Source organism: Quercus lobata, chromosome 2 (genome assembly GCF_001633185.2).
Source record: "Quercus lobata isolate SW786 chromosome 2, ValleyOak3.0 Primary Assembly, whole genome shotgun sequence".
Lineage (NCBI taxonomy): Eukaryota > Viridiplantae > Streptophyta > Magnoliopsida > Fagales > Fagaceae > Quercus > Quercus lobata.
This window is the reverse complement of record NC_044905.1, coordinates 63,339,917-63,365,938: the sequence shown is the minus strand read 5'-3', so window position 1 is coordinate 63,365,938 and position 26,022 is coordinate 63,339,917. Positions and strand designations below refer to the sequence as shown.

Genomic DNA, 26,022 nt, shown 5'->3' with positions numbered 1-26,022 from the left:
TTTCTTTCCAACCAAAATATAGATAATATTAATTCCTCTCTCTCTCTCTCCAGATTGTAATTTTGTTTATGTTTTTTCTTTTAATTTATTCTTTATCATTTGGGTGTAAAGTATATAGATTGTATATTTAATTAACTAAAAAGGAAATTGGATGTGCAAAATTTTAATTATTTGGTCTTCGATTGAGCAGAAGAATCAAAATTCATGCAAACTTAAAGGGACGAAAACAATTAAGAAAAAAAAATTGTCCTCCCGACAAAACCAGAGCACATTTTCCCTAAACATTCCTATGAAATAGTCTGGTCCTTAAGAAATTCATAATAAGCACTCGTGCTTGTAGAGATGAAAAGATTTATTAATGAGTTCAACTAGTTGTCTAGAAATACTTAGCAAATTCGCCTGCAGATCAGAACGCCATCACCCACTGAAGCATGAGATATTTCAACACGTGAGTCAGAAGAAATGGAGTTATTAAACTCAATGGTAGACTGCCTCCAAGCTCTTTTCTTTTCTGGAACATCCTCTTCAGGTAAAACAACATATCCTCCCCACAGTGTGTTATCATAGATAATTATCCCTCCAACCTTAACCAATTTCGTCATTCTCTCATGGTAATTCCAATAATTAACTTTGTCAGCATCAACAAAAGCAAAGTCAAAACTCCCTTCATTCTTTGGCTGCAATGTAACATATATAGAGTTAAACATTCCCATTCTTGAAAAGTGATCATGAAAACTAGAAACTTAAAAGGAGCAAGCACTACTAAAGCTTACATCTTGTAGCAGTTCATCAAGAACGGGTAAAGCTCGTGACTCGATAAAGTTAATTTTGTGCTCAACCCCCGCTTTTTGTATAATTGGCAATCCTATCTCATATTTTGTTCGATCAACATCTATGGCTGTAATCTGCAATTAGGCATTACAAGGCATAAGGATTTTGCCAAGACAATGTATTTAACATACATACTGATCATGAATGATTTGCATACCTTGCCATCATCAGGAATTGTAAGGGCCGTGAGGAGAAGAGAGTATCCTGTAAAAACCCCAATTTCAATTGTCTTCTTTGCATTCACTATCTTCAAGAACATGGCAATTAGCTGACCTGCATCTGGTGATGTACCAAAGTATGCCCTGGACAAGATATTTTTCACTCAACCTGTTAGAAGCAATCACATGAAAGTATAGCCCAGAGTTCCCACTATCTTTTTTTTGGGTACAAATGGAAATATTATAAATTAGCAACAAATTAGTCCAGTATAGAAAAGCTCGACTTTATCAAAAGCTAGCAAAGTAACCGACACTAGCCGTGGGGAATCAAAAGTAGCAAAGTCTAGTACTCAAGAGTCCCCAATAATAAAGATATGTTTTATTGGTTCAAATAAAATAGTTTGGGTTCTTATTAGTTAGATTTTTTTTAATTAGGATTAATTCTAATTGAAGTTAGTATTTATTTTTTATCCAATTGAAATTTTGCCATGTATAAATTCATATGCTGACAAAAAATAAAGTATGATTTCCCAATTGACAAATGATCCGCTAGTCTCACTTAGAGATTTGGACGCCCTCAAAATAGTCAATTTATCAAATTTGGAGGTCTTGATTTCCTCGAAACAACATATTAACACTAGGTATTTGAGCCAAAGTTTTGAATATCATTCCATTTTAGCCGGAATTTTTCATTTCGGTGGACAACCCAGTGCTCTCGGCTCATGCTCACTAGCGTCCTCGATGGGGTTGGGTGCACATCTATGACTTATCCAAATCCCCTGCTCCTGTAAGCCTAGGCCCAGCGGGTAGAGTGTTACTACAGTCACGCCTAGGTAGAAGATATCGACTCAGGTCACTCCCCTCTACCCATTTTTCATTCATTTAAAAAAAATGATAAATATGTTTTATTGATTCAATAAATTAGTGTGGATTAGTATGAATCATGATTAGTTTACTGAGGGATTATAGGAAGTTAGTATTTATCTTTTATCCAAATGAAAGTATTTCTATAAATTTTGATGTTGATAATAAATGAGGTATAGTCATGATTTTCTAAGTTACAAATTGTTAGTTAGTCTAACTTGGAGGTCTAGACTCCCAAAATAGTTAATTATATCAAATTTGGAAGTTTTAATTCCATTGGAGCAACCAAAAAAAATTGTATCCAATGTGACATTTTTGGTACAAATGCAAGGAAAAGTTGAAACTCCATCACTTCATGTCAAAAATGCTTTTAAACAATCTCTAAATGATTTTGATGTGAACCATGTGAAGACAAAAGAAAATGATGAGAGAGAGAGAGAGGGCAATTTGGTGGTTTAGTGTAGTTTAAGATAGAAAGAACTATTACAATGGTTGGGTTGCAGTAGCTTTCCTCAGCTCCTTAAGAGGCTCTGGTTCTCGTGGGTACACACTAGTGGCCAATATGTACTGCCAGATTAATAAAAAATTAGATTGAACGTCATTGACTTAAAAAGAAAGAAAACAGCTAAACTCAAGAAAAAATGTCAAGAAGATAATAGACAGTACCTCATATAACTCCTCACTCTGCAAAATCAAAGGGTTTGCCAGGTTTCCTTGCTTTTTTGTGTTCTCCATCTATATGCAAGGGCGCAAGAAATTATGACATTCCTCAAAGAAAAAAAAGTTGCCAGTATAATAACTTTCCTCAATGGTATTTTCAAATATATATATATATATATATATATTTTTGGCTCAAACTTGTCTACTACATTACTGCACATTCATTCTAAGAGAAGACACACACATGACAAATCATAGTCTCTCAATTAAGTATACTTAAAAGTATAGGGGTATTTAAACAACGGTTTTTGTTTATTAAACAATACAACACGTATTTCCACAATACTTTTTTATCTATACGTATTTTCAAAAAACTTAAATAACATTATTAGAACAACATTATTAAATGGGCCCATAATTACCGTCCCAACATATCAATCTCAATCACAAAATTTCCAAGAAAGGGAAAAACAACAAACACTCAAGATAAGACAAAACGTGGCGTCAAGAAACAGAACATACGGAAACAAAAAGAAAATAAAACGTGTCATACACTTTAAGAAAGTGATCTGTCAGAGACTTCCGAATATCCATGCTTTAACACAGTAAAGAACTAACCAAACCAAAGCCCTGAAACTGAATCACGGATATTTTACTTACTCTGCTCTTAATTTCAACGACTTCCTCATGTTTCTTCAATATGGACTCGGTTCCACCATTATGATTTGTCAAATCTCAATTACGTATGCAGATGATTCGTGACCACCCAATTTGAAAGAGTTGCCCACTCAAGATATTTAGATCCCTAATGTTTACCACTAATGCCAATTTTATGGTAATCACTAATCACAAAATGTAAATCCCAATTGTGTACAAGATACAAGGAGGAAAACCCGAGCATTAGGCGGAAAAATCTTTCTAAGGCATCACAATATCAAACGATCCACTAAAAAAAATGGTTGTAGTATATCTTACATACAAAGTCCTTTAAGTAAAGAAGTAAAAAATATATATATAATACCTCCAAGCTCCTGCTAGCAACCGATTTCTCGAGTCCTTTCTCTCCTCTAGTCACGAAATCTACAATTGAGCCTCCAATTGCAAACTCCAAGTCTCTTCGGCTGTTTTGTAGTGGCTCCAATGCGTCCAAGAGAATTGACACAAAAACTCAAAAGGTTGGTTTGTGTGATAGATTTGATCTCCTCTCAAGAATTTGGCAATGGTGAGAGCAAGAAGATAGAGAGATTGATTTGGGTTTTGCTCTAAAGTTATGGGTTCTCTCAAAAATTTTCAAATGAGACTTTTGGGTAACAAATTTGTGGGAAATGGAGCTTATATAGGTGGGCAAAAAGGTTGTATCTGTAGACAAAAACGTAACTGAATTGTCTCAGGTTCAGTGAAGTATGTCAATTCACACTTCAATTTCAGCACATGATCTTTTCACCTCACCAACTTAATACAAATAAATTTGCACAAACAAATGGAAATTTAGACCAATAAGATACAAATAAGTTTGACATGGAATTAACCAACAATTATAGAGGCCTTACACAATGGTGCTCATGATAAGTCGTAAGTGCCACTAAAAAGCCATAGTAACTTCTTGAAAAAGAACATCGTTATAATTATATTACTAGTAGACCCAAAAATTTTGATATAACTATTTTTAATGGAGTATAATTAAAATAGTATATTAGAGCATTCTGGTTATGCAAAAAATAGGAAAAAAATATACATTTTATTTCACTAAAGCCCCATTTTATCTATTTTACAACTCACTATACATCTATTTTATAGTTTACAATATATCACATTAAAATAATCTTACTTTAATGCTATTATGGGAGAGAGAAGAGAGAAAGTGAGACAAGAGAGGAGACTGAACATAAAAGAGGAATAAAAAGAAATTTACATGTTGCTACAATGCTTATGTATATTAGCTTAAGCACCATAGCAAGTTGTAAATTTTTTTGCATTTTAGTCCAATGGATGGTGTCTTTTGTGCATTTTTGGTAAATAGTGTTATATATTAAGCACTATAGCAAGTTGTTAATGTATCATTTATTTTGGCCCAAAAATTTTAAAAATTTAAATGAGACACATGGTGCAAAATTGAGAATCTAATTAAAATTTAATTGGATTTTCTCTGGACTTTTCCTCTTAATATATATATATAGATTTTACCATATGAGCACATTACAAGTTATAGGAGAAAATCTGTCATGTATCTGATACTTGTATTTATTCTCTCACATGAAGGCGAGTCTCACAAGTATGGGGTCCACTCATATGTGAGAGCCTAAGAGGGTAGATATATGCAACCGATAAATGTAATACCATGTCCCAATTATTAGTCTCCCAATTATGTATCCTTGAAAGTAAAAGCTACCGATTATAAAATAAAATAAAAAAGTAAAAGTTACCGTGCCTACACATCAATCTCAATCATAAAATCCCCCAGAAAAAAGAGAAACAGCATGCATACCCAAACGTCGAGACATTTTTAACTATACTGGCAATCCCAATATCAGATTATAAAGCTACAAGTGCAACAAAAACGTGGTGTCAAGAGACTTCTGAATATTCATCCTTTAACACACAGTGAAGAACTAGCCAGACCACAAAGCCCTTAAAATTTAGCCCCCCCAAAAAAAACCATACAAATAAAATGAAGAGGAGGCATACCTTGTAACTTCTGGCTTGGGGAAAAGAAGAAGAAGAAGAAGAAAATATTTGAAGCTTTGAATTGTTAGGAGTCTATTGTTTCAACAACTTCCTATTGTTTCTTCAATACAAACTCAGTTCCACCATGAAAGCTCTCTTATAGACTTTGTTTTAGACTTTTAGTCAAGGGCCTCTCGCAAGCTTTGGCAATTTTCAACTTTCGACTATAATAAAATTCCCTTGCATAAGGCTTCCTCAGTCCTTTCCTCTAGTTTTTTTATTTGATTTTATTTATTTTTATGTTTTTCATAAGAATATTTCCAAGCCAATGTCGTCAAAAGCGTCGGTGACAAGTATTTTTTTTTTTTGGAAATGGTACGCATAGTACAGCCAGCTCACGTATGCTACCTTGACAAGTAACAAGTAAACAAGATTAATTCCCAAAGGAAAACTATTTTTTTGTTCTTCTCGTTGGCTGCCAACCATTTTAATATGTCAAACTTCAAATAACGTAAGCAGATGGAATAACAAATCCATTCGGTGCTCAAGAATAAGTCGTAAGTCACTCAAAGGGTATAAAAGTTCGTCAAAACGACAATTGTTGTTATTATTATTAATATATTATTGTTATTAAATTCTTGGAAGGACAATTATTAAATTACATGAAAGATATATTAAGCTACAGTAGCACTAAACAGGCTTGCATTTCTGCAAATAAAGACAATAGTGAGTTTGACAGCATCTAATCCCTCAACATGATCCTGTCCATTGCTGAACTAAAAGTTTACGATAAACTTGAACATGGTTATTTACGATGAATCTAATAACACAAAATTTTCACAACACTTTTTCATAACTTAATGTGATTGGTTTAATAAAAATGATGTTCATAATTGATCCATGTAAAGATGATGTTTATCCAATCAAAAGACATCTCCAGTAGGGGTGGCAAATGGACGGGTTTGGTCATAAATGAGTTAGGTGTATAATTATCCAACTCATTTAATTAGTAACCTATCCATTTAATCCAATATGACCAAAATACTTCTAAAATTACTTGAATACCCTCTTACTTCAAAATACCCGTAAATACCTAAAATGACCCAAATACTCTTACACTTCCAAAATTACCAATATACCCTTGGACATTCAAAATTATCCCCAAAACCACTAAAATGAGCAAAATATCCCCAAAACTTCTGAAACGAGCAAAATATCCATGAAACCTCTAAATGACCAAAATACCTCCAATATCTCTAAAATCACCAAATATGCTCAAAAACCACTAAAATGACCATAATATCCCCAAAATCTCTAAAATAAGGAAAATACACATGAAACCTATAAAATGACTCAAATACCGCCGATATCTCTAAAATCACCAAATATACTCAAAAACCACTGAAATGACCAAAATACTCCAAAATTTATAAAATGACCAAAATACCCCCCAAAACCTCTAAAATTACCAAAATACCCCCAAATCTAAAAAATGACCGAAATACACCCTAAACCTAAAAAATGATTTTTTTTTTTTTTTTTTTGCCATTTAGCATCATTTTAGCAACAATTTCGTTAGTTAGCATGTTTTTGAAACATTTTAGCAAACTAACATCTCGAGTTTTTTGAACTCAATTTCAATTGACGAAATCGAGTCTCACGCACTCAATTTTGATCCTCTAGAAGGCTAATGTGGAAATTTTTATACACCTAGAACTCGAGTCTCATGCACTCAATTTAGTTTTACTGATCTAAGAAGCAAACAAGAAGAGCAAAGAAGAAGAATGAAGCAAAAAGAAGGAGAAGAAGAAGAAAGAGGGAAAAGAAGAAAAGGAAGAAGAAGAAGAGACCCACCCCATGAAGTCACTTGCAAAACCAAACCCACCCACAACAAAACCAAATCCACCCCTCTATTGCCATCTCTACCTGCAAAACCAAACCCACCTACAAAAAAATCTTTCTTTCTTCTTCTCTGTGTTCTCTAAATCCAAAGCCTAAATTGAGTGTATTAGACTCGAGATCCACATGTACAAAAAATCCTCATCAGCCTCTAGCAGAGCATAAATCGAGTGTATTAGACTCAATTTCTTTAGTTGAAATCGAGTTTAACAAACTCGAGACATTAGTTTGCTAAAATGTTTCAAAAACATGATAACTAACGAAATTGTTGGTAAAATAATGCTAAATGGAAAAAAAAAAAAAAAAAATCCCCTAAAAAATGATCAAAATACCCCAAAACTTGAAAATGACCAAAATACCCCTGAAACTTAAAAACTACCAAAATACCCCCCCCCCAAACCTATAAAATGACAAAAATGCCCCTAAAACCTATAAGATGACTGAAATACACCCTAAACCTAAAAAATTGCCAAAATACCCCTAAACCTTTAAAATGACCAAATATGCTCAAAACATCTAAAATGATATATATATATATATATATAAAAAAAAAAAAAAAAAGGAACCCGAAGCCTCAAAAATTACTAAAACTTCCCCAAAACCTATAAAATGATCAAAATTCCCCTAAACCTTCAAAATGACTAAAATACACCCAAAACCTCTAAAATGACAAAAAATAATCTAAAACCTCAAAAATTACCAAAATACGGGAAAACTTTCTTTCTTTTTTTGGAATACTTTTAGCTAAAAAAAAAATAAGTTACTCTAAATATGCCTACCCTAGTTGGAAAATCAGTTTGGAACCAAATCTTTTCTCCCATATAAATTTGCTGTAGATGAGTTTTGCTTCATATAACGATAAATCTACCTTCACAAACCTGAAACCATTTGATTACTTGTATTACCTAATAACTGGTTATATCTTATGTTGAAAAATAAATGGTTTTACCAAGAAAAAAATTTTAAAGGAAATTTATTTGGAGTAAACATAAATGTATTTCATCCAGGGTCCCGAAAACAATGTAGATCGACGTAAGAAATGATGGTGTACTTTGGTGATGCCTCGTATTGGTACTTTTCTAGAAAATTAATGCACTTTCAAAGTGGTAAGGAAACCTATACTGGCCATCAAAGAGGATCTGCTACTAAAATTGGTAAGAAAACAAGACGAGTAACATTTAGGGTATAAGCACAAATGTGCTTAACCATTTCCTTGGGTCATGAAAAATCTTATCAGACCTAATAATTGCGTAACACTATTCTACAGTTACTGCAAATAATAAGCTCCTAAAAAATATCGAGGAACAACAAAGTGTAATACGAGGGAAAAATCTATTACATTTTGCATTTTGCTAAAGCGAATTGCCACACTTATAAGTTAGTGCAAAATCAATCAAATTTTACAATCAAAGGGAAAAATCGATCGAGTATGACTGATATATGAACAAGAAGATAGCTCCTCACCATTACAATAACCCTTCAGTGTAATTAAACTTTACATGCAATCAATTGGGAAAAGGTCTAGAAATTTATTATAATGAAAATACAGCTTCAAAAAATAATAATAATGATGATGAAAATACAGGCCTCCCTTCCTTGGGTTTCATTTTTTGTGAAAATACTAGGCTAAATATATTTTAGGTTTTGGGGGTATTTTGGTCATTTTATTTAGGTTTATGGGGTATTTTGGTCATTTTCAAGTTTCGAGGGTATTTTAGGTATTTTTTTTTAAGTTTCGAGGGTATTTTAATCATTTTTTTTAGTTTTCAAAGGCATTTTGGTCATTTTTTTAGGTTTAGGGGATATTTTGGTCATTTTTAGGTTTCAGGGATATTTCAATAATTTTATAGGCTTAGGGGGGTATTTTGGTAATTTTAAGTTTCAGAGGTATTTCGGTCATTTTTTTGTTTTGTTTTGGGGGGTATTTTGGTCATTTTTTAGGTTTTGGGGGTATTTCGGTCATTTTCTAGGTTTCAAAGGTATTTCGGTATTTTTTTTTAGGTATACGGGGTATTTTGATAATTTCTAAGTTTTAGGGGTATTTTGGTCATTTTATAGGTTTCGGGAGTATTACAGTCATTTTTTAGGTTTAAGGAGGGTATTTTGGTCATTTTTTAGGTTTCGGGGATATTTCGATCATTTTTTAGGTTTAGGGGGTATTTTGGTCATTTTTAGGTTTCATGAACATTTCGGTCATTTTTTAGGTTTTGGGGCATTTTGGTCATTTTTTAAGTTTTAGGGATATTTTAGTCATTTTTTAGGTTTAGGGGGTATTTTAGTAATTTTTAGGCTTCTAGGGGTATTTTGGTTGTTTTTTAAGTTTCGGGAATATTTCGGTCATTTTTTAGAAATTTATATTATTTGTTGTTTATTTAAATTTTAGATGAGTTTTAGTGAATATTAGTAGGTTTATCCATTAAGACCCATATAATTAAATAACTTAGCGGGTCTTTACCCATTTAACCCAAATGTTTAAATGGGTTGGGTTAAGACTTATCTAAATTAGGTGGGTAATGAATAGGTTTATGAATATGGATAAAAATTGACATCCCTAATCTCCAGTACTTTAAAACATCAGGCCTGCCTTTCTTTGGATGTCTAAGAGCACCTAAAAATTAAACAGACATTGTACTGGAGAAATGTAAGCCAGTTACAAGTTAGAATGACATGCATAAACTAGGGAGGTTCACATTCTTACCATTTTGATCTTTAAAGTCAACCAAGAGAAAACAATTCATTACGCTACAAGATCGTTCAAACCAATGTAACCTTATATTTTTATGGTACAAAAAAGAATGACAAAAATATATATATTAATTGACATGACTCGTTTTGGACAAGGAAACTATAATCTTACACATCCTATAAGGCTATAACCAACAAAGCTATTTGGGTTCTCGGATCAAAAATGTAATTACAAACATACACATTGTAAAAGAGTTTCCCACTGAAGATATTTAGATCTCTAATTTTTACCACTAATGCCAATTTTATGGTAATCACTAATCACAAAATGTAAATCCCAATTCTGTACAAGATTAGCCAATTGACATTAGCATGCATGGATAAACATTAAATAAAGCAAAACCACGTAAAATCACAATAACCCACAAGACAACAAAGTGTTTACGAGAAGGAAAACCCGAGTATTAGGCGGAAAAATCTTTCTGAGGCATCACAATATCAAACGATACACTAAAAAAAAAATGGTTGTAGTATATCTTACATACAAAGTCCTTTAAGTAAAGAAGTAAAAAAAAATATATTCAATACCTCCAAGCTCCTGCTAGCAACTGATTTCTCGAGTCCTTTCTCTACTCTAGTCATGAAATCTACAATTGAGCCTCCAATTGCAAACTCCAACGCGTCCCAAGTGAATTGACACAAAAACTCGAAAGGTTGGTTTGTGTGTTGCTCTAAAGTTATGGGTTCTCTCAAAAAATTTCAGATGAGACTTTGGGGTAACAAATTTGTGGGAAATGGAGCTTATATCGGTGGGCAAAAAGGTTGTATCTGTAGAAAAAAAAAAAACGTAACTGAATTGTCTCAGGTTCAGTGAAGTAAATCAATTCACAACTTCAATTTCAGCACATGATCGTTTCACCTCACCAACTTAATACAAATAAATTTGCACAAACAAATGGAAATTTAGACCAATAAGATACAAATAAGTTTGACGTGGAATTAACCAACAATTATAGACCTTACACAATGGTGCTCATGACAAGTCGTAAGTGCCACTAAAAAGCCATAGTTAGTTCTTGAAAAAGAACATCGTTATAATTATATTACTAGTTGACCCAAAAATTTTGATATAACTATTTTTAATGGAGTATAATTAAAATAGTATATTAGAGCATTCCGGTTATGCAAAAAATAGAAAAAATATACATTTTATTTCACTTAAAAACCCATTTTATCTATTTTACAATGCACTATACATCTGTTCTATGTTTTATAATATATCACATTAAAATAATCCTACTTTAATGCTATAATGGGAGAGAGAAGAGAGAAAGTGAGACAAGAGAGGAGGCTGAACATAAAAGAGGAATAAAAAGAAATTTACAGGTTGCTACAATGCTTATGTATATTTGCTTAAGCACTATAGCAAGTTGTAAATTTTTTTGCATTTTAGCCCAATGGATGGTGTCTTTTGTGCATTTTTGGTAAATAGTGTTATATATTAAGCACTATAGCAAATTGTTAATGTATCATTTATTTTGGCCCAAAAATTTTAAAAATTTAAACGAGATACATGGTGCAAAATTGAAAATCCGATTAAAATCTAATTGGATTTTCTCTGAATTTTACCTCTTAATATATATATATATATATATTTATAGATTTTACCATGTATATGAGATATATATATATATATATTTATTCTCTCACATGAAGGTGAGTCTCACAAGTGTGGGGTCCACTCATATGTGAGAGCTAAAGAGGGTGGATATATGCAACCAATAAATGCAATACCATGTCCAAATTATTAGGGCATGTTTGGTTAGTTATCTCTAACTAACATTTTCACATTTTAAACAATTTTATACATTTTTCAATATACTTTTTCACCAACACGTATATAAAAAACACTCAAATAATATTACTCAAACTAACTTACCAAACAGGCCCTAGTCTCCCAAATATGTATCCTTGAAAGTAAAAGCTACCGATTATAAAATAAAAAAAAATAAAGTAAAAGTTACCATGCCTACACATCAATCTCAATCACAAAATACCCAAGAAAAAGAGAAGCGGCATACCCAAACGACGAGACATTTTTAACTATGCTGGCAATCCTAATATCAGATTATAAAGCTACAAGTGCAACAAAAACGTGGTGTCAAGAGACTTCTGAATATTCATCCTTTAACACATAGTGAAGAACTTAGAACTAACCAAACCACAAAGCCCTTAAAATTTAGCCCCCCCAAAAAAAAACCGTGCAAATAAAATGAAGAGAAGGAGGCATACCTTGTAACTTCTGGCTTGGGGAAAAGAAGAAGAAAATATTTGAAGCTTTGAATTGTTAAGAGTCTATTGTTTCAACAACTTCCTATTGTTTCTTCAATACAAACTCAGTTCCACCATTAAAGCTCTCTTATAGACTTTGTTTTAGACTTTTAGTCAAGGGCCTCCCGCAAGCTTTGGCAATTTTCAACTTTCAGCTATAGTAATGTTCCCCTGCATAAGGCTTCCTCAGTCATTTCCTCTAGGTTTTTTATTTTATTTATTTTTATGTTTTTCATAAGAATATTTCCAAGCCAATGTCGTCAAAAGCGTCGGTGACAAGTATTTTTTTTTTTTGAAATGCTACGCATGGTACAGCTAGCTCACGTATGCTACTTTGACAAGTAACAAGTAAACAAGATTAATTGCCAAAGGAAAACTATTTTTTTGTTCTTCTCGTTGGCTGCCAACCATTTTAATATGTCAAACTTCAAATAACGTAAGCAGATGGAATAACCAATCCATTCAGTGCTCAAGAATCAGTCGTAAGTACTAAGTACCACTCAAAGGGTATAAAAGCTCGTCAAAAAATTGTTGTTATTATTATTAATATATTATTGTTATTAAATTCTTGGAAGGACAATTATTAAATTACATGAAAGATATATCACTAAACAGGCTTGCATTTCTGCAAATAAAGACAATAGCGAGTTTGACAGCATCTAATCCCTCAACATGATCCTGTCCATTGCTGAACTAAAAGTTTACGATAAACTCGAACATGGTTATTTACGATAAATCTAATAACACAAAATTTTCATAACACTTTTTCATAACTTAATGTGATTGGTTTAATAAAAATGATGTTCATAATTGATCCATGTAAAGATGATGTTTATCCAATCGAAGGACATCTCCAGTAGGGGTGGCAAATGGACGGGTTGGGTCATAAATAGGTTGGGTGTGTAATTACCCATTTATTCATTTATGACCCGTTTATATATAAATTAATTACCCATTACCCACCCAACCCATTTAATTAGTGTCGAGGGCGAAAAAGTTTTCCTTCCGACAAATGAGATTTATGTTGGGTTGGGGACTTAAACTGAAACTTGACGATGGGCTTGAAGCATGGCCCAAATGCTATCGATGAAGTTTTTGAAGAGTTTGCCCTCTTTTCATACCTTGGGCCTAGGATGGGACTGACAAGGGTTATGAGATGGCCCAAAAACACTTCCTACAGCAGACACGTCAGCACAATAAAAAGCATACTGCAATAAAGAAATAACTCATCAGTAAAATATTTTAGCAATAAAGTATCCCAACAGTAAAGTGAAACAGAGCAGAATAAACCTCCAGCCGTTAGATATTCTATAGTAACAGTCACGTCATAACCTTCAATAGTAAATGAATAAACAAATATCATAGGTTCTATTATAACAAGTAATGAGGAAACTTAGTGTGAGATGAAGGGAGAAAGAGAGATTCCAACTAGCACAGCAAGATCATTATGATGTCAGGACATGCTCATGAATACAGTATATGTAGTGAGTAGTGAGGATCATTTGTGGGTAGTATGAGTAGTGAGAGAGAGTGTTTAGTAAAGCTGTTGGAGCTTTCTACTAGAGATAGATGAGTGTTTATAGATAGAGGTATGAGGGGTATTTATGAGCTAGGAGCTAGAGAACTTAGTTTCTAAGCTTGAAGCTAAGAACTTAGTGACTCAGAACTTTGCCAAAGCTTAGAGAAGGCCAAACAGAGAAATTAAGGAAGAACTCTTATCTATTAGTGTATCTCTTAGTGAGTGTTGAAGTGTTAATGGAGAGTTCCATTTATAGTTGAGTTTGAGGGGGTAATTAGCAAATAATTTCTGTTAAATCATCCTTAATCTTCAGAAAATCCATAGAGAATCATTCCTAGGATTTGGCCAAGAGTAGTAAGCTCAGCTTTAGGATGTTCTTTGTTGTTTTGGGTAATGACAACTGGAGTTCTGACCTAGCATTGAATGCTGATTGGCCTTAGCTGATGGGATTAAAGCATGCATTAGGCTAATGATCTTGGTTATGCTGCTACTAGAATCATAACTCCCTAGGGCAAATTGCATCATCCTAAGCCAGGTATCAATCTTGGAGCCCTTTGTTGGGAACTCTGCTGGAGATCTCTTTGGTGCCCTCCAAACCACATTTCCCTAAGTTTCCCCATTTGGGGTTCATATGCTTGGCCCATGTACCAAAGAGTTCATGTTTTTGGCATGAAAATGAACTGATTTCCAGTTGTTCCAAAAGCTCTCACCACCTGGTTATGGCTGCCCTTAGTCCTTGACCGCATGAGTTGGAGAAGAAAGGAAAGACAGCTGGTTAAAGCTTCTCAGCCTTATGTCATGTCATCCCAGCTTTGTATCACATGAGAAATGATGGAATTCAACTTGGCAAGGAAGGGTTTAACCCTTGCTGGACATGTGTCCTCTTCTGATCTAATTGGACAAGCTAGAACTGATGGCGATGAGCCCCAGCTGTCAGGTTGTGCTGAAGCTTCACTGGACAGCTCACGTGAGCTTTAGCTGTTGGGATTTGTATGTGAGTTGGGCTGGCTCAGTTGGGTTTTGTAGTTGAGCTTCTTTGGGCTTAGTTAACCCTACAAAAATGAATAGTTTTGCCATGGGTGATATACATAGGCTTTTATATATTTTGTAAGAGAAGTATTTTTTTGAGGGATGAGTAATTATATTTCCCATGAATTAAAGACTTTAGTATATGTAAAATAGGTGCCAAAACAATATTGGGCTTTGTAAAATAGGTGCCAAAATAGCATTTGGGTTTTGTAAAATAAATGCCAAAATAATATTGGGTTTTGTAAAATAGGTGCAAAATAATATTTGAGTTTTGTAAAATAGGTGTCAAAATAATATTGGGCTTTATAAAATAGGTGTCAAAATATCATTTGGGCTTTGTGAAATTAGGTGCCAAAATAATATTGGGACCTTGTAAGATTTTGCAAAAATATTGCCGTATAGCAACGGACTTTAGAGGTGCCATGTAGCAACGGGTTTTTAAAGTGTCGTGTAGCAACGGCTTTTAGAGATGCTATCTAGCAACGGACTTTTAAAGTGCCGTGTAACAACGGACTTTTAGAGGTGCCATGTAGCAACAGGCTTTTAGAGGGTTTTGTTGGGCTTTTTGGGTTTTGCCCACATGGTAAATGAGTTTGGGCTTTTTATAGAGATGGTATAATTTTGTGGCCCACTATAGTAATGGTATGGTGAGTATTTGTGTGAGTCCAAAATAATTTATGAGGCTTGTATAGAGAGTATTTGTGGGAAATATTTATGTGGGCTCAAGATGGTTTATGAGCTTGTGTGGGTATTTTTTAGTGAGTGGGCTAATGAAATTAGAGTCCTAAAATTTGTACCTCAACAATTAGTAACCCATCCATTTAACCTAATATGACCAAAATACTTCTAAAACTACTTGAATACCCTCTGACTTCAAAATACCCTTAAATACCTAAAATGACCCAAATACCCCTACACTTCCAAAATTACTAATATACCCTTGGACATCCAAAATTATCCCCAAAACCATTAAAATGACCAAAATATCCCCAAAACTTCCAAAATAAGCAAAATACCCATGAAACCTCTAAAATGACCAAAATATCTCTAAAACCTCTAAAATGAGCAAAATACCCATGAAATCTCTAAAATGACCAAAATACCTCCATTATCTCTAAAATCACCAAATATGCTCAAACACCACTAAAATGACCATAATATCCCCAAAATCTCTAAAATGAGCAAAATACACATAAAACCTCTAAAATGACTAAAATACCTCTGATATCTCTAAAATCACCAAATATACTCAAAAACCACTAAAATGACCAAAATACCCCCCCCCCAAAAAAAAATCTAAAAATGACCGAAATACACCCTAAACCTAAAAAATGACTGAAATACACCCTAAACCTAAAAAAGGATTTTTTTTTTTTTTTTTTTTTACCATTTAGCATTATTTTAGCAACAATTTCGTTAGTTAACACGTTTTTGAAACATTTTAGCAAACAACATCTCGAATTTTTTGAACTCAATTTCAATTGACAAAATCAAGTCTCACGCACTCGATTTTGATGCTCTAGAAGGCTGATGTGGGAATTTTTATACACCTAGAACTCGAGTCTCACGCACTCGATTTAATTTTACTGATCTAAGAAGCAAACAAGAAGAACAAAGAAGAAGAAAGAAGGAAAAGAAGAAGAGGAAGAAGAAGAAGAGACCCACCCCATGAAGTCACTTGCAAAACCAAACCCACCCACAGCAAAACCAAATCCACCCCTTTGTTACCATCTCTACCTGCAAAACCAAACCCACCTGCAAAAAAAATATTTCTTTCTTCTTCTTTGTTTTCTCTAAATCCAAAGCCTAAATCAAGTGTATTAGACTCGAGATCCACATGTATAAAAAATCCACATTAGCCTCTGGTAGAGCATAAATCAAGTGCATTAAACTCGATTTCCTTAGTTGAAATCGAGTCTAACAAACTCGAGACGTTAGTTTGCTAAAATGTTTCAAAAACATACTAACTAATGAAATTGTTGCTAAAATAATGCTAAATGGGGAAAAAAAAATTCCCTAAAAAATGACCGAAATACCCCCAAAACCTAAAATGACCAAAATACTCCGGAAACTTGAAAATTGACCAAAATACCCCCCAAAACTTAAAAACTACCAAAATACTCCCACCCCCGGGAAACCTAGAAAATGACCGAAATACCCCCCGAAACTTATAAAATGACAAAAATGCCCCTAAAACCTATAAGATAACTGAAATACACCCTAAACCTAAAAAATGGCCAAAATACCCTCAAACCTATAAAATGACCAAAATAACCCTAAACCTTTAAAATGACCAAATACGCTCAAAACCTCTAAAATGATTATAAAAAAATAATAATAATAAATATAAAAACCCAAAACCTCAAAAATTACCAAAACTTCCCCGAAACCTATAAAATGATCAAAATACCCCTAAACCTTCAAAATGACCAAAATACACCCAAAACCTCTAAAATGACAAAAAATAACCCGAAACCTCAAAAATTACCGAAATATAGGAAATCTTTCTCTCTCTTTTTTGGAATAATTTTAGCTAAAAAAAAAAAAATTAAGTTACTCTAAATATCCCTACCCTAGTTGGAAAGTCAGTTTGGAACCAATTCTTTTCTCCCATATAAATTTGCTGTAGATGAGTTTTGCTTCATATAACGATAAATCTACCTTCACAAACCTGAAACCATTTGATTACTTGTATTACCTAATAACTGATTATATCTTATGCTGAAAAATAAATGGTTTTACCAAGAAATTTTTTTTAAAGGAAATGTATTTGGAGTAAACATAAATGTACTTCATCCAGGGTCCCAAAAACAATGTAGATCGATGTAAGAAATGATGGTGTACTTTGGTGATGCCTTGTATTGGTACTTTTCTAGAAAATGAATGCACTTTCAAAGTGGTAAGGAAACCTGTACTGGCCATCAAAGAGGATATGCTACTAAAATTGGTAAGAAAACAAGAAGAGTAACATTTAGGGTATAAGCACAAATGTGCTTAACCATTTCCTTGGGTCATGAAAAATCTTATCAGACCTAATAATTGCGTGACACCTTTCTACAATTACTGCAAAGAATAAGCTCCTAAAAAATATCAAGGAACAACAAAGTGTAATACGAGGGCAAAATATATTACATTTTGCATTTTGCTAAAGCGAATTGCCACACTTATAAGTTAGTGCAAAATCAATCAAATTTTACAATCAAAGGGGAAAATCGATCGAGTATGACTGATATATGAACAAGAAGATAGCTCTTCACCATTACAATAACCCTTTAGCGTAATTAAACTTTACATGCAATCAATTGGGATAAGGTCTAGAAATTTATTATAATGAAAATACAGCTTCAAAAAATAATAATGATGATGATGAAAATACAAGCCTCATCCCTTCCTTGGGTTTCATTTTTTGTGAAAATACTAGGCTAAATATATTTTAGGTTTTAGGGGTATTTCGATCATCTTTTTTAGGTTTATGGGGTATTTTGGTCATTTTTAAGTTTCAAGGGTATTTTAGTTATTTTTTAAGTTTCAGGAGTATTTTAATCATTTTTTAGCTTTCAGAGGCATTTTGGTCATTTTTTAGGTTTAGGGGATATTTTGGTCATTTTTAGGTTTCGAGGGTATTTCGGTAATTTTGTAGGTTTATGGGGGGGGTATTTTGGTAATTTTAATTTCTAGGGGTATTTCGGTCATTTTTGAGGTTTTGGGTATTTTGGTCATTTTTGAGGTTTTGGGGGTATTTCGGTCATTTTTAAGGTTTCGGAGGCATTTCAGTCATTTATTAAGTTTAGCGGATATTTTGGTAATTTTATAGATTTCAGGGTTATTTCGGTATTTTTTTAGGTTTCAGGAGTATTTTGGTCATTTTATAGGTTTCGGGGGTATTTCAGTCATTTTATAGGTTTTAGAGATATTTCGATCATTTTTTAAGTTTAGGGGTATTTTGGTAATTTTTAAGTTTTAGGGGTAATTCGGTCATTTTTTAGGTTTTGGGGATATTTTGGTAATTTTTAAGCTTCTAGGGGTATTTTGGTTGTTTTTTAGGTTTCGGGACAATTTCAATCATTTTTAGAAATTTATAGTTTGTTATTTATTTAAATTTTAGATGGGTTTTAGTGGGTATTAGTAGGTTTATCTATTAAGACCCATATAATTAAATAACTTAATGGGTCTTTATCCATTTAACCCAAATGTTTAAATGAGTTAAGTTAAGACTTAACCAAATTAAATGAGTTTACGGATATGGATAAATATTGCAACCAAATTAGATGAGTTTACGGATATGAATAAATATTGCCACCCCTAATCTCCAGTACTTTAAAACATCAGCCTGCCTTTCTTTGGATGTCTAAGAGCACCTAAAAATTAAATATAAATTGTACTGGACAAAAGTAAGCCAGTTACAAATTAGAATGACATGCATAAACGAGGGAGGTTCACATTCTTACAATTTTGATCTTTAAAGTCAACCAAGAGAAAACAATTCATTACGCTACAAGATCGTTCAAACCAATGTAACCTTATATTTTTATGGTACAAAAAAGAATATAAGAATGACCAAAAAAAAATATATTAACTGACATGACTCGTTTTGGACAAGGAAACTATAATCTTACTCATCCTATAAGGCTATAACAAACAAAGCTATTTGGGTTCTCGGATCAAAAATGTAATTACAAACATACTCATTGTAAAAGTATAACAACCCACAATAATCATGTACCAGTACCTATATTCTATGTGGTAAGTAACTCAATTTATTACCGACTCTGTCGGAGAGACTGGAAGTGTGCACTTATGGCATCATAGTCAGGAAGCTTTGGGTGAACATGACTACCCTTTTCCTTAGATGGAGTTTCTGCACTTGAACTTGGAGACCGTGGAATTTCAACTGAGGTTGATCTCTCCGGAAGAGAACCGGATGAATGGTTTCCTGTAGATGACTTCAGACTTTCCCCACGCAAGGACCTCTTGGATTCTGGCATTGGCTTAAAGGCTACCTTCTCTGTTGACCGACGCTGCTTAGCACTTCCCAAGCTATCTAAGCTCTTGGTCTGAGATGAGGGCTTTGTTGGAGCTTCACTAGCATACGAGCTCCTTGAAGAGGCTTTCCTTTCAGTGCTAACAGATGTTAATATCTCTGGAAGAGATCCAGATGAATTATTCCTTGCGGATGACTTTAAACTTTCCTCATACAAGGACCTCCTGGATTCTGGCATTGGCTTGGAAGCTGCCTGCTCAGTTGACTGACGCAGCTCAACATTTCCCAAGTGTTCTGAGCTCTTCGTCTGAGATGAAGGCTTTGTTAGAGCATCACTAGCATAGGAGCTCCTTGAAGGGGCTTTCCTTTCGGTGCTAACTGAAGTTAATATCTCTGGAAGTGAACCAGATGACTGTTTCCTTGTGGATGACTTTAAACTTTCCTCATGCAAGGACCTCTTGGATTCTGGCATTGGCTTAGAAGCTGCCTGCTCTGTTGACTGACGCTGCTCATCACTTCCCCAGTGATCTGAGCTCTTAGTCTGAGATGAGGGCTTTGTTAGAGATTCTCTAGCATATGAGCTCCTTGAATAGGCTTTCCCTTCCACTCCATAGTCAGGAGTCAATGATTCCTCAGGAATATCTGTAGCCTTAGAATAAGAACTTCTACTGGTACTTGAAGAAGGGGCTTTGGTCCTCCGCGACAATCCAGTAATTGGTCGAGCATTGCTAGAGGAAACCTGTTTAGGAAGATCTTCCTCAGAATCACTAGTATCTGCACCAAAATATTTAATTGGGACCCTTGAGCTTGAGTTTTTATTTACTTTAGTGCCTGCTTTCTGACTGTATGGCTCTCGGCTACTGCTAATAGTTTGTTGTGAGAGCTCCTCCTTCGAATCATCATTATCAGAATCAGAAGATGAGACCAAGACTGTTGAGTATGGTTCTTTACTTTGTTTTAAAATCACCTTCTGATTGTGTGGCTCTTCATTGCCAACATCATAACTAACTGAAGTCCTGCCCATTACAGAAGAAGAGGATTGCTCGATTTTGGAAAAAGTATCATCTGATGGTTGTTTGAGTGATGAGCCACTGCCTGATGGACTCCTAGAATAAGGTGGATGCCTGAAACCCTTATTTCGAAGGCCTCCTTTCAACTTTCCAAAGTTCAACTGACTACCACTATCTAGACTAGATTCTTTCAGAAGTTCATCATCTTTCCTAGCATCAGTTAACTGTGGCGTGTGGTCATTGTACTTGATGCTCAAGTCTGATTCTGATTTCTTATCTCTTGGAGATGGCACGTCACCATAACCAAACTTTTTCTCAGATACAATACTAAATTTATTTCCTTGGTTTGTATCAAAGCGTACTTCCATGGGGTCTGAATCAACTGAAGAGGTTGGTAACCATGGCTTTCTGTTAGATGCCACATTTTCCTTCTCTACAGATGAAGATCCTGTTAACCCATGACTTGCACTCTGGTTCAGATCAGAATTTCTGTCGTAAACATTCTGTTCACGATGATATATATCAGAGTCCATACTCCCAACAAGCTTTGATTTGTCTAGATCCTCTTCACCATCAGAACTTGGGCCCTCTGAATCATCATAAGTTACATGTGACAGATCATGTGGCTGTGAAGGAGCTGTAGAACTTGTCAAACTTTCAGAAAAAACCACAGAAGAAGAAGGCTGCTCACTGAAAGAATGTGATTGAAAAATAGAATCTCCCAAGGACTCACCAATGTTTCTCCTGGGGCTCCAAGCATTTGTATTTTCGAACAGATTTACAGGTGATTTTCTACCTGGTGATGAAAAAAACAAACTAGATTCTTGCCTTGTGAACTCATTCTCTTCATCAAATTTGTAGTTATTATCACCAGAACCATATCCATCAAAAACTACAGCAGCATTGTCATAAGAAGTCGTCTCCTCATTATTCGTGCCGATGTTCACTTCATCAATAACAGGAGAGTCCTGATCAGCATCATTCCCTAACATTTGGTGGTTCAAATTCAAAATATCAATGTGTTCATCACTAGAAGTGCTTGAATGAGAGGAAGCTCTGCTTGATTGTTTTCTGATTCTTAAATCTCCAACATAATCAATTTTTTCAGATTTCATACCATCATTCAGGTCACTAACAAATTCTACCTTATTATTACTGGATTGTTTCTTCACACTCACTTCACCTACAGAGTCACTGTTCTCTAGTTCAGATGAGTTCCTTTGAGTATATCTATCTGTCTTTCGGGAAACATTAACCAATGGGTTATTATCAACGGAAGCTGACCAGGTAGATTTCTCAGTGTTCTTATGATCATCCCTGTAAAACCTGTCAGCTGCTCCTGCCAAATTATCTTGTTCAGTATGATCAACTTGAACATCTTGCTTCCAAGAATTTCTTCTAGGAGAGGCATTACTAATTGGACCTTTGGCAAGATGTCCACCTTGCAACTTTGACTCCGCATATTTTTGAGACCCTTCACGGCTTAGACCATAAGCAGAAGACTTTGGTGATTCCATAGAATATTGCCCAGTGAACTTTTCACGACTTGAAAGTTCGGCAGCTGCTCTGGCAGCCATGCTTGCACGCTCTGCAGATTCAGCAGCTGCCTGTGCAGCAGCAGTAGCATCTTTAAATTCCATATTCCAATTCTGCCTACTCGAAGAAAAAGCATTACTATCCCCAGAATATGACTGCCTAAATTCTTTCTCTTCACTTCCAGTTCCTACAAGAAAAATGATCCCATAAATCCACCTTTAGAAAAAGTATATATTAAAAGTTTCCACTATGTAAGACCTTAAAGAGTAAGCATTTACAATCTTCAAATGAATACTTCACATACCTGAAGATCCTGCTTCTGCATTAAAGGTGCCAAATGTTGTTGCCTTATTGGCACTGACATCTGCAGAATTAAAATTTTGGGAGTGAGGCGATCTTGAATTGTGGAAGTTTCCAGATACATCATGCTTTGCTTCATGTTTAGGTGAAACTTGAACATTAGGAGGTCCCCTGTAATCATGATTAGGTGGAGCTTGGACGTGAGGTTCCACATACGTTTTACTGGCCTTCTCGAAAGTGTTTGGTCCACTCTGCTCAAATATATGGAAATGACATTAACAAAGAAACCATATAAACAATGACACGCATTTATAGATTACTCCTCACCCTCAAATTAGCTATATGCTTTATGAAAATCTCACACCAAGCAATGTATGGACCAATTAGATATGATTTAAACTTACCAGCAAATCCTCATTAGACTTTGTATCTTTCTCTTGCAATGAGTTAGGATCCCATTTGAAGTTATGTTCCTCAGCAATTGCACTCAAGATTTTGATCTTGGTCTGGCTATCAGGTGCTTTGGCAGATAACTTCTCAACCAACTGAATTGGAAAACATTAAAAATAAGCATTGATCTCTGACAGAGATTATGTTATTATCTGCGATTTCAACATATGCAAACTTACCATACGGCCTACACCACAATCTGGACGTAATTCAACAGCAGCAGAGACAAATTCTTTTCCATATTTAGCCGTAAAATGTTTGCGGACGTCCATGAGCTCAGGAATGTCCGCACACCTTGGAGATGCAAATATTACACTTGCAACTGCTTCCTTCAGATCAATGGGGCAGTTTCTGGAAAAATATGAAATATATCAACACAATGCAAGCTCTCAGAATGATCTCCTTACGTAAAGTCAATATAAACCTCTATACATGGAACCCTTCACAGTTAAGATCATAATGTTGCAAGTTACAAATTCTGATAGCTTTTGGAGACGGCTGTCAACATAATTTAAACTATTATACTAAATCAAACAGTGGAGCACCTACAAGACTGCAATTCATGTCTCACTCAGCAGGACTGAAGCTAAGCCGTATCAGTGTGTGGACACCATAGAGCCACATGATTGACAGGAATTTAAATGACATCAGACATTTTCCCAAGAAAGGGCTGTCTTTCTTTATTGCTTCTAACTTTATTGCAAAGTTATGATCTACCACATTGAAACACGTGTCTCTGGCTAGGGGTTTTGATTTTGTTGATTGGTGCATTATTTGTTGTTGTTGTGAGGAGACTATGGATCATTTGCAGCTTCATTGTGAGAAGGCTCATTGATTGTGGAGCTTTGCTTTAGATCTTTTGGGATTTGTGAATCTTACCAAGAATGGTTCCAGATGTTCTTTTTGGTTGGTGGAATTGGTTGGGGAAGTAGTAGTCTAACATTTGGAATTTAGTTCCGTTGTGCTTAATGTGGTGTATTAGGAGGGAGCGTAATTGGCGGACTTTTGAGGACATGGACAGTTCCGAAGACCAGTTGCTTGCTTCTTTTAGTGGTTCTATGTTTGGCTGGTCTTAGGCTTGGAGACTCGCATCTAGTGAATCTCTCCATTTGTTCCTTTGTTCTCTCCTTTTTTGTAATTAATTTTCTACTTTGTTTTTTTCTCTTCCTCTTAATTTTTAGACTGCTTTGTGCTTTTTATGCATAAAGCAGCTTTTTGAATATACATCTTTCTTACTTATAAAAAAAAAAGGGAATTAAAAAAGGAAATGTTTTTACCTACACACACTAATATTGTTTGGTGTACATAATTATGCATGCTAGCAAGAGTGCTATAAATCAACATAACTAGTAACTTTTACAAATTCACATACTTTTGTGACTCAATGATTGGTAAGCGTGCTGCAATGAGTTCGCAGTATATTTCAATAAGTTCAAATGCTGCCATTGTCTTCTCCTCCCTGACAACATGTTCAACCTGAGACAGAGAATTAAAAACATAAGTTAGAAGAAAGAGAAGTCAAAGATAGGGAAACAGGAAGGGGAGGGGAGCATACGGTTTCAACACACATTAATACCTTAACAAAGTATAAAAATCAAAGACACAGATACAATTTACCTTTAAGGTAAGAAGTCATATGCAAAATTCCAGAGCATGAAGTTAAATCTTTGCTAATTTGCTACTCAACCGTATAAAAAGTCAAAATTGATGGCTGCAAGTTTACCACTTAAAAAAAAATTATAATATTTCATATCCACAATAAAAATCCTCATATCAATTGAAAATCATCCGAGCCCATTTTTTTTTTTTTTCCAAATTTTTCCATCATTCACTTATCATTGAATGGTGGAACATTTCCCATTGCATAATTCCACATGGGTTATTAAAATTACCGATGCCACTAAGTTACACATGCATTCAGTGAGTCTTAGACACAGTTGACTATACGCGCACAAGCTAAATAGCTTGATTATTGATTCCACGCTATTGATAACAACAATATCCATACCAATTGTACTCAATCGAAAAGAACCAAATGACAAGTAAAATCATAACAAGCACAACAGAATGATTAAAAAGTGATCAAAACCTAAATGGAAACTCAAAAAAACCAATAAAAACAACAAGGATCTTGAATAACATACACGAATCATAGCAGTCCGTTCCTGCCCAGACTCTAGCAATTGAGCCACATCCCTTTTCAACTGCTTCACCTGTGCATCCTTCTTATTCTTCAACAGCTTTATCCGCGACGCCGCAAGCTTCAACGCTGTTTTGCTGAATACCAAAAAACCAAAAACAATCCAAATTTCAACAAAATTCTCATATCCAATTCCATCAATCAAACAGTAAAATCCGAAATTCCTCTTAATCGCTTAAAACAAAGGCAAATAATAAAGAATCTGATTTCTCGGAAACCAAACAGAGTCTGAAAATTAGCGCCAAAAAAAAAAAAGTCATAGATTACCATTTCGCGGGCTTGAAACTCCTATGTAGCATAGTTGTTCAAAATTTGTGACGAAAAAAAAAAAAAAGAGGTTTCAGATCGTTGGAGTTGCAGAGCAAAATTAGGGCTTTCTGAAAGAGACTGATATGTGATTTTGAATTTTCTGATTTTTTTTTAATTCCAATAATATGGAATTTAAATCAAAGAAGAAGAAGAAGAAGAAGAAGAGAGAATCTTAGGGACGAAGAAGAACATGTGAAAATGAAAGCGAAGGGAATTATTACGCGGAATATTAGTAACTAATACGTGTGGAAAAAGATATATATGAAAAATTTTAAATTAAAGCGATTTTTTGTTTTGTTTTTTTTGGGAAAAAAAAAAATGAAAGCGAGTTTTTAATTGGGAGTTCCGTAGTCAAGGATGGAACCCAGCAGTTTCAACAAACAAGACTTTGGTACATGGAAGGTGCAGGGAAGGAACTAATTCTGAAGTTGACTTTTCTATTTTGACTAAATTACCCTTTTTAATGTATTCTTTTTCTTTTTCTTTTTCTTTTTTTTATTTTTATGAATGGTTTTCTTTTTAGGAAATGTGAAGTAACGCCAGATATTTTTAGAAATTTTTTTATGAAAACACAGATTATTTTATTGTCAGATTTT

At 34.3% G+C, this 26,022-nt stretch overlaps 2 protein-coding genes across 8 annotated transcripts; both read right to left on the bottom strand.

Moving 5' to 3' along the window:
* Positions 1-182: 182 nt before the first annotated feature.
* Positions 183-12,263, bottom strand: LOC115976158 (probable caffeoyl-CoA O-methyltransferase At4g26220). 7 transcript variants are annotated; one of them, XM_031097291.1, is made up of 7 exons: positions 12,054-12,263; positions 10,350-10,589; positions 2,520-2,588; positions 2,341-2,420; positions 989-1,133; positions 774-905; positions 183-677 (listed from the first exon to the last, which is right to left on the bottom strand). In XM_031097291.1, exons 2-7 carry the CDS (start codon positions 10,401-10,403, stop codon positions 387-389), a joined length of 771 nt encoding a protein of 256 aa, XP_030953151.1. In that variant the 5' UTR covers positions 10,404-10,589; positions 12,054-12,263; the 3' UTR covers positions 183-386. The 7 variants fall into 7 exon arrangements, with proteins under 7 accessions (XP_030953151.1, XP_030953155.1, XP_030953154.1 ...); XM_031097295.1 differs by lacking the exon at positions 10,350-10,589 and adding an exon at positions 3,535-3,872; XM_031097294.1 differs by lacking the exons at positions 10,350-10,589; positions 12,054-12,263 and adding exons at positions 3,535-3,965; positions 5,199-5,446.
* A 6,879-nt stretch (positions 12,264-19,142) lies between these two features.
* LOC115976157 lies at positions 19,143-25,744 on the bottom strand. The gene is made up of 7 exons (XM_031097290.1): positions 25,385-25,744; positions 25,062-25,194; positions 24,290-24,393; positions 23,097-23,268; positions 22,872-23,012; positions 22,472-22,718; positions 19,143-22,354 (listed from the first exon to the last, which is right to left on the bottom strand). Exons 1-7 carry the CDS (start codon positions 25,414-25,416, stop codon positions 19,401-19,403), a joined length of 3,783 nt encoding a protein of 1,260 aa, XP_030953150.1. The 5' UTR covers positions 25,417-25,744; the 3' UTR covers positions 19,143-19,400.
* Between the last annotated feature and the right edge of the window lie 278 nt (positions 25,745-26,022).

What these genes read in the sequence shown, in the direction of transcription:
- LOC115976158 (XM_031097291.1), bottom strand. Translation starts at nt 10,403, where the DNA reads ATGACTAGAGTAGAGAAAGGACTCGAGAAATCAGTTGCTAGCAGGAGC. An exon ending in TTGCTAGCAGGAGCTTGGAG is followed by an intron (nt 2,589 to 10,349) that starts GTATTGAATATA and finishes CCTTGCATATAG; the next exon opens with ATGGAGAACACAAAAAAGCA. An exon ending in TTGATGAACTGCTACAAGAT is followed by an intron (nt 678 to 773) that starts GTAAGCTTTAGT and finishes GTTACATTGCAG; the next exon opens with CCAAAGAATGAAGGGAGTTT.
- LOC115976157 (XM_031097290.1), bottom strand. Translation starts at nt 25,416, where the DNA reads ATGCTACATAGGAGTTTCAAGCCCGCGAAATG. An exon ending in CCAATCATTGAGTCACAAAA is followed by an intron (nt 23,269 to 24,289) that starts GTATGTGAATTT and finishes ATATTTTTCCAG; the next exon opens with AAACTGCCCCATTGATCTGA. An exon ending in TGCAGAAGCAGGATCTTCAG is followed by an intron (nt 22,355 to 22,471) that starts GTATGTGAAGTA and finishes TTTTTCTTGTAG; the next exon opens with GAACTGGAAGTGAAGAGAAA.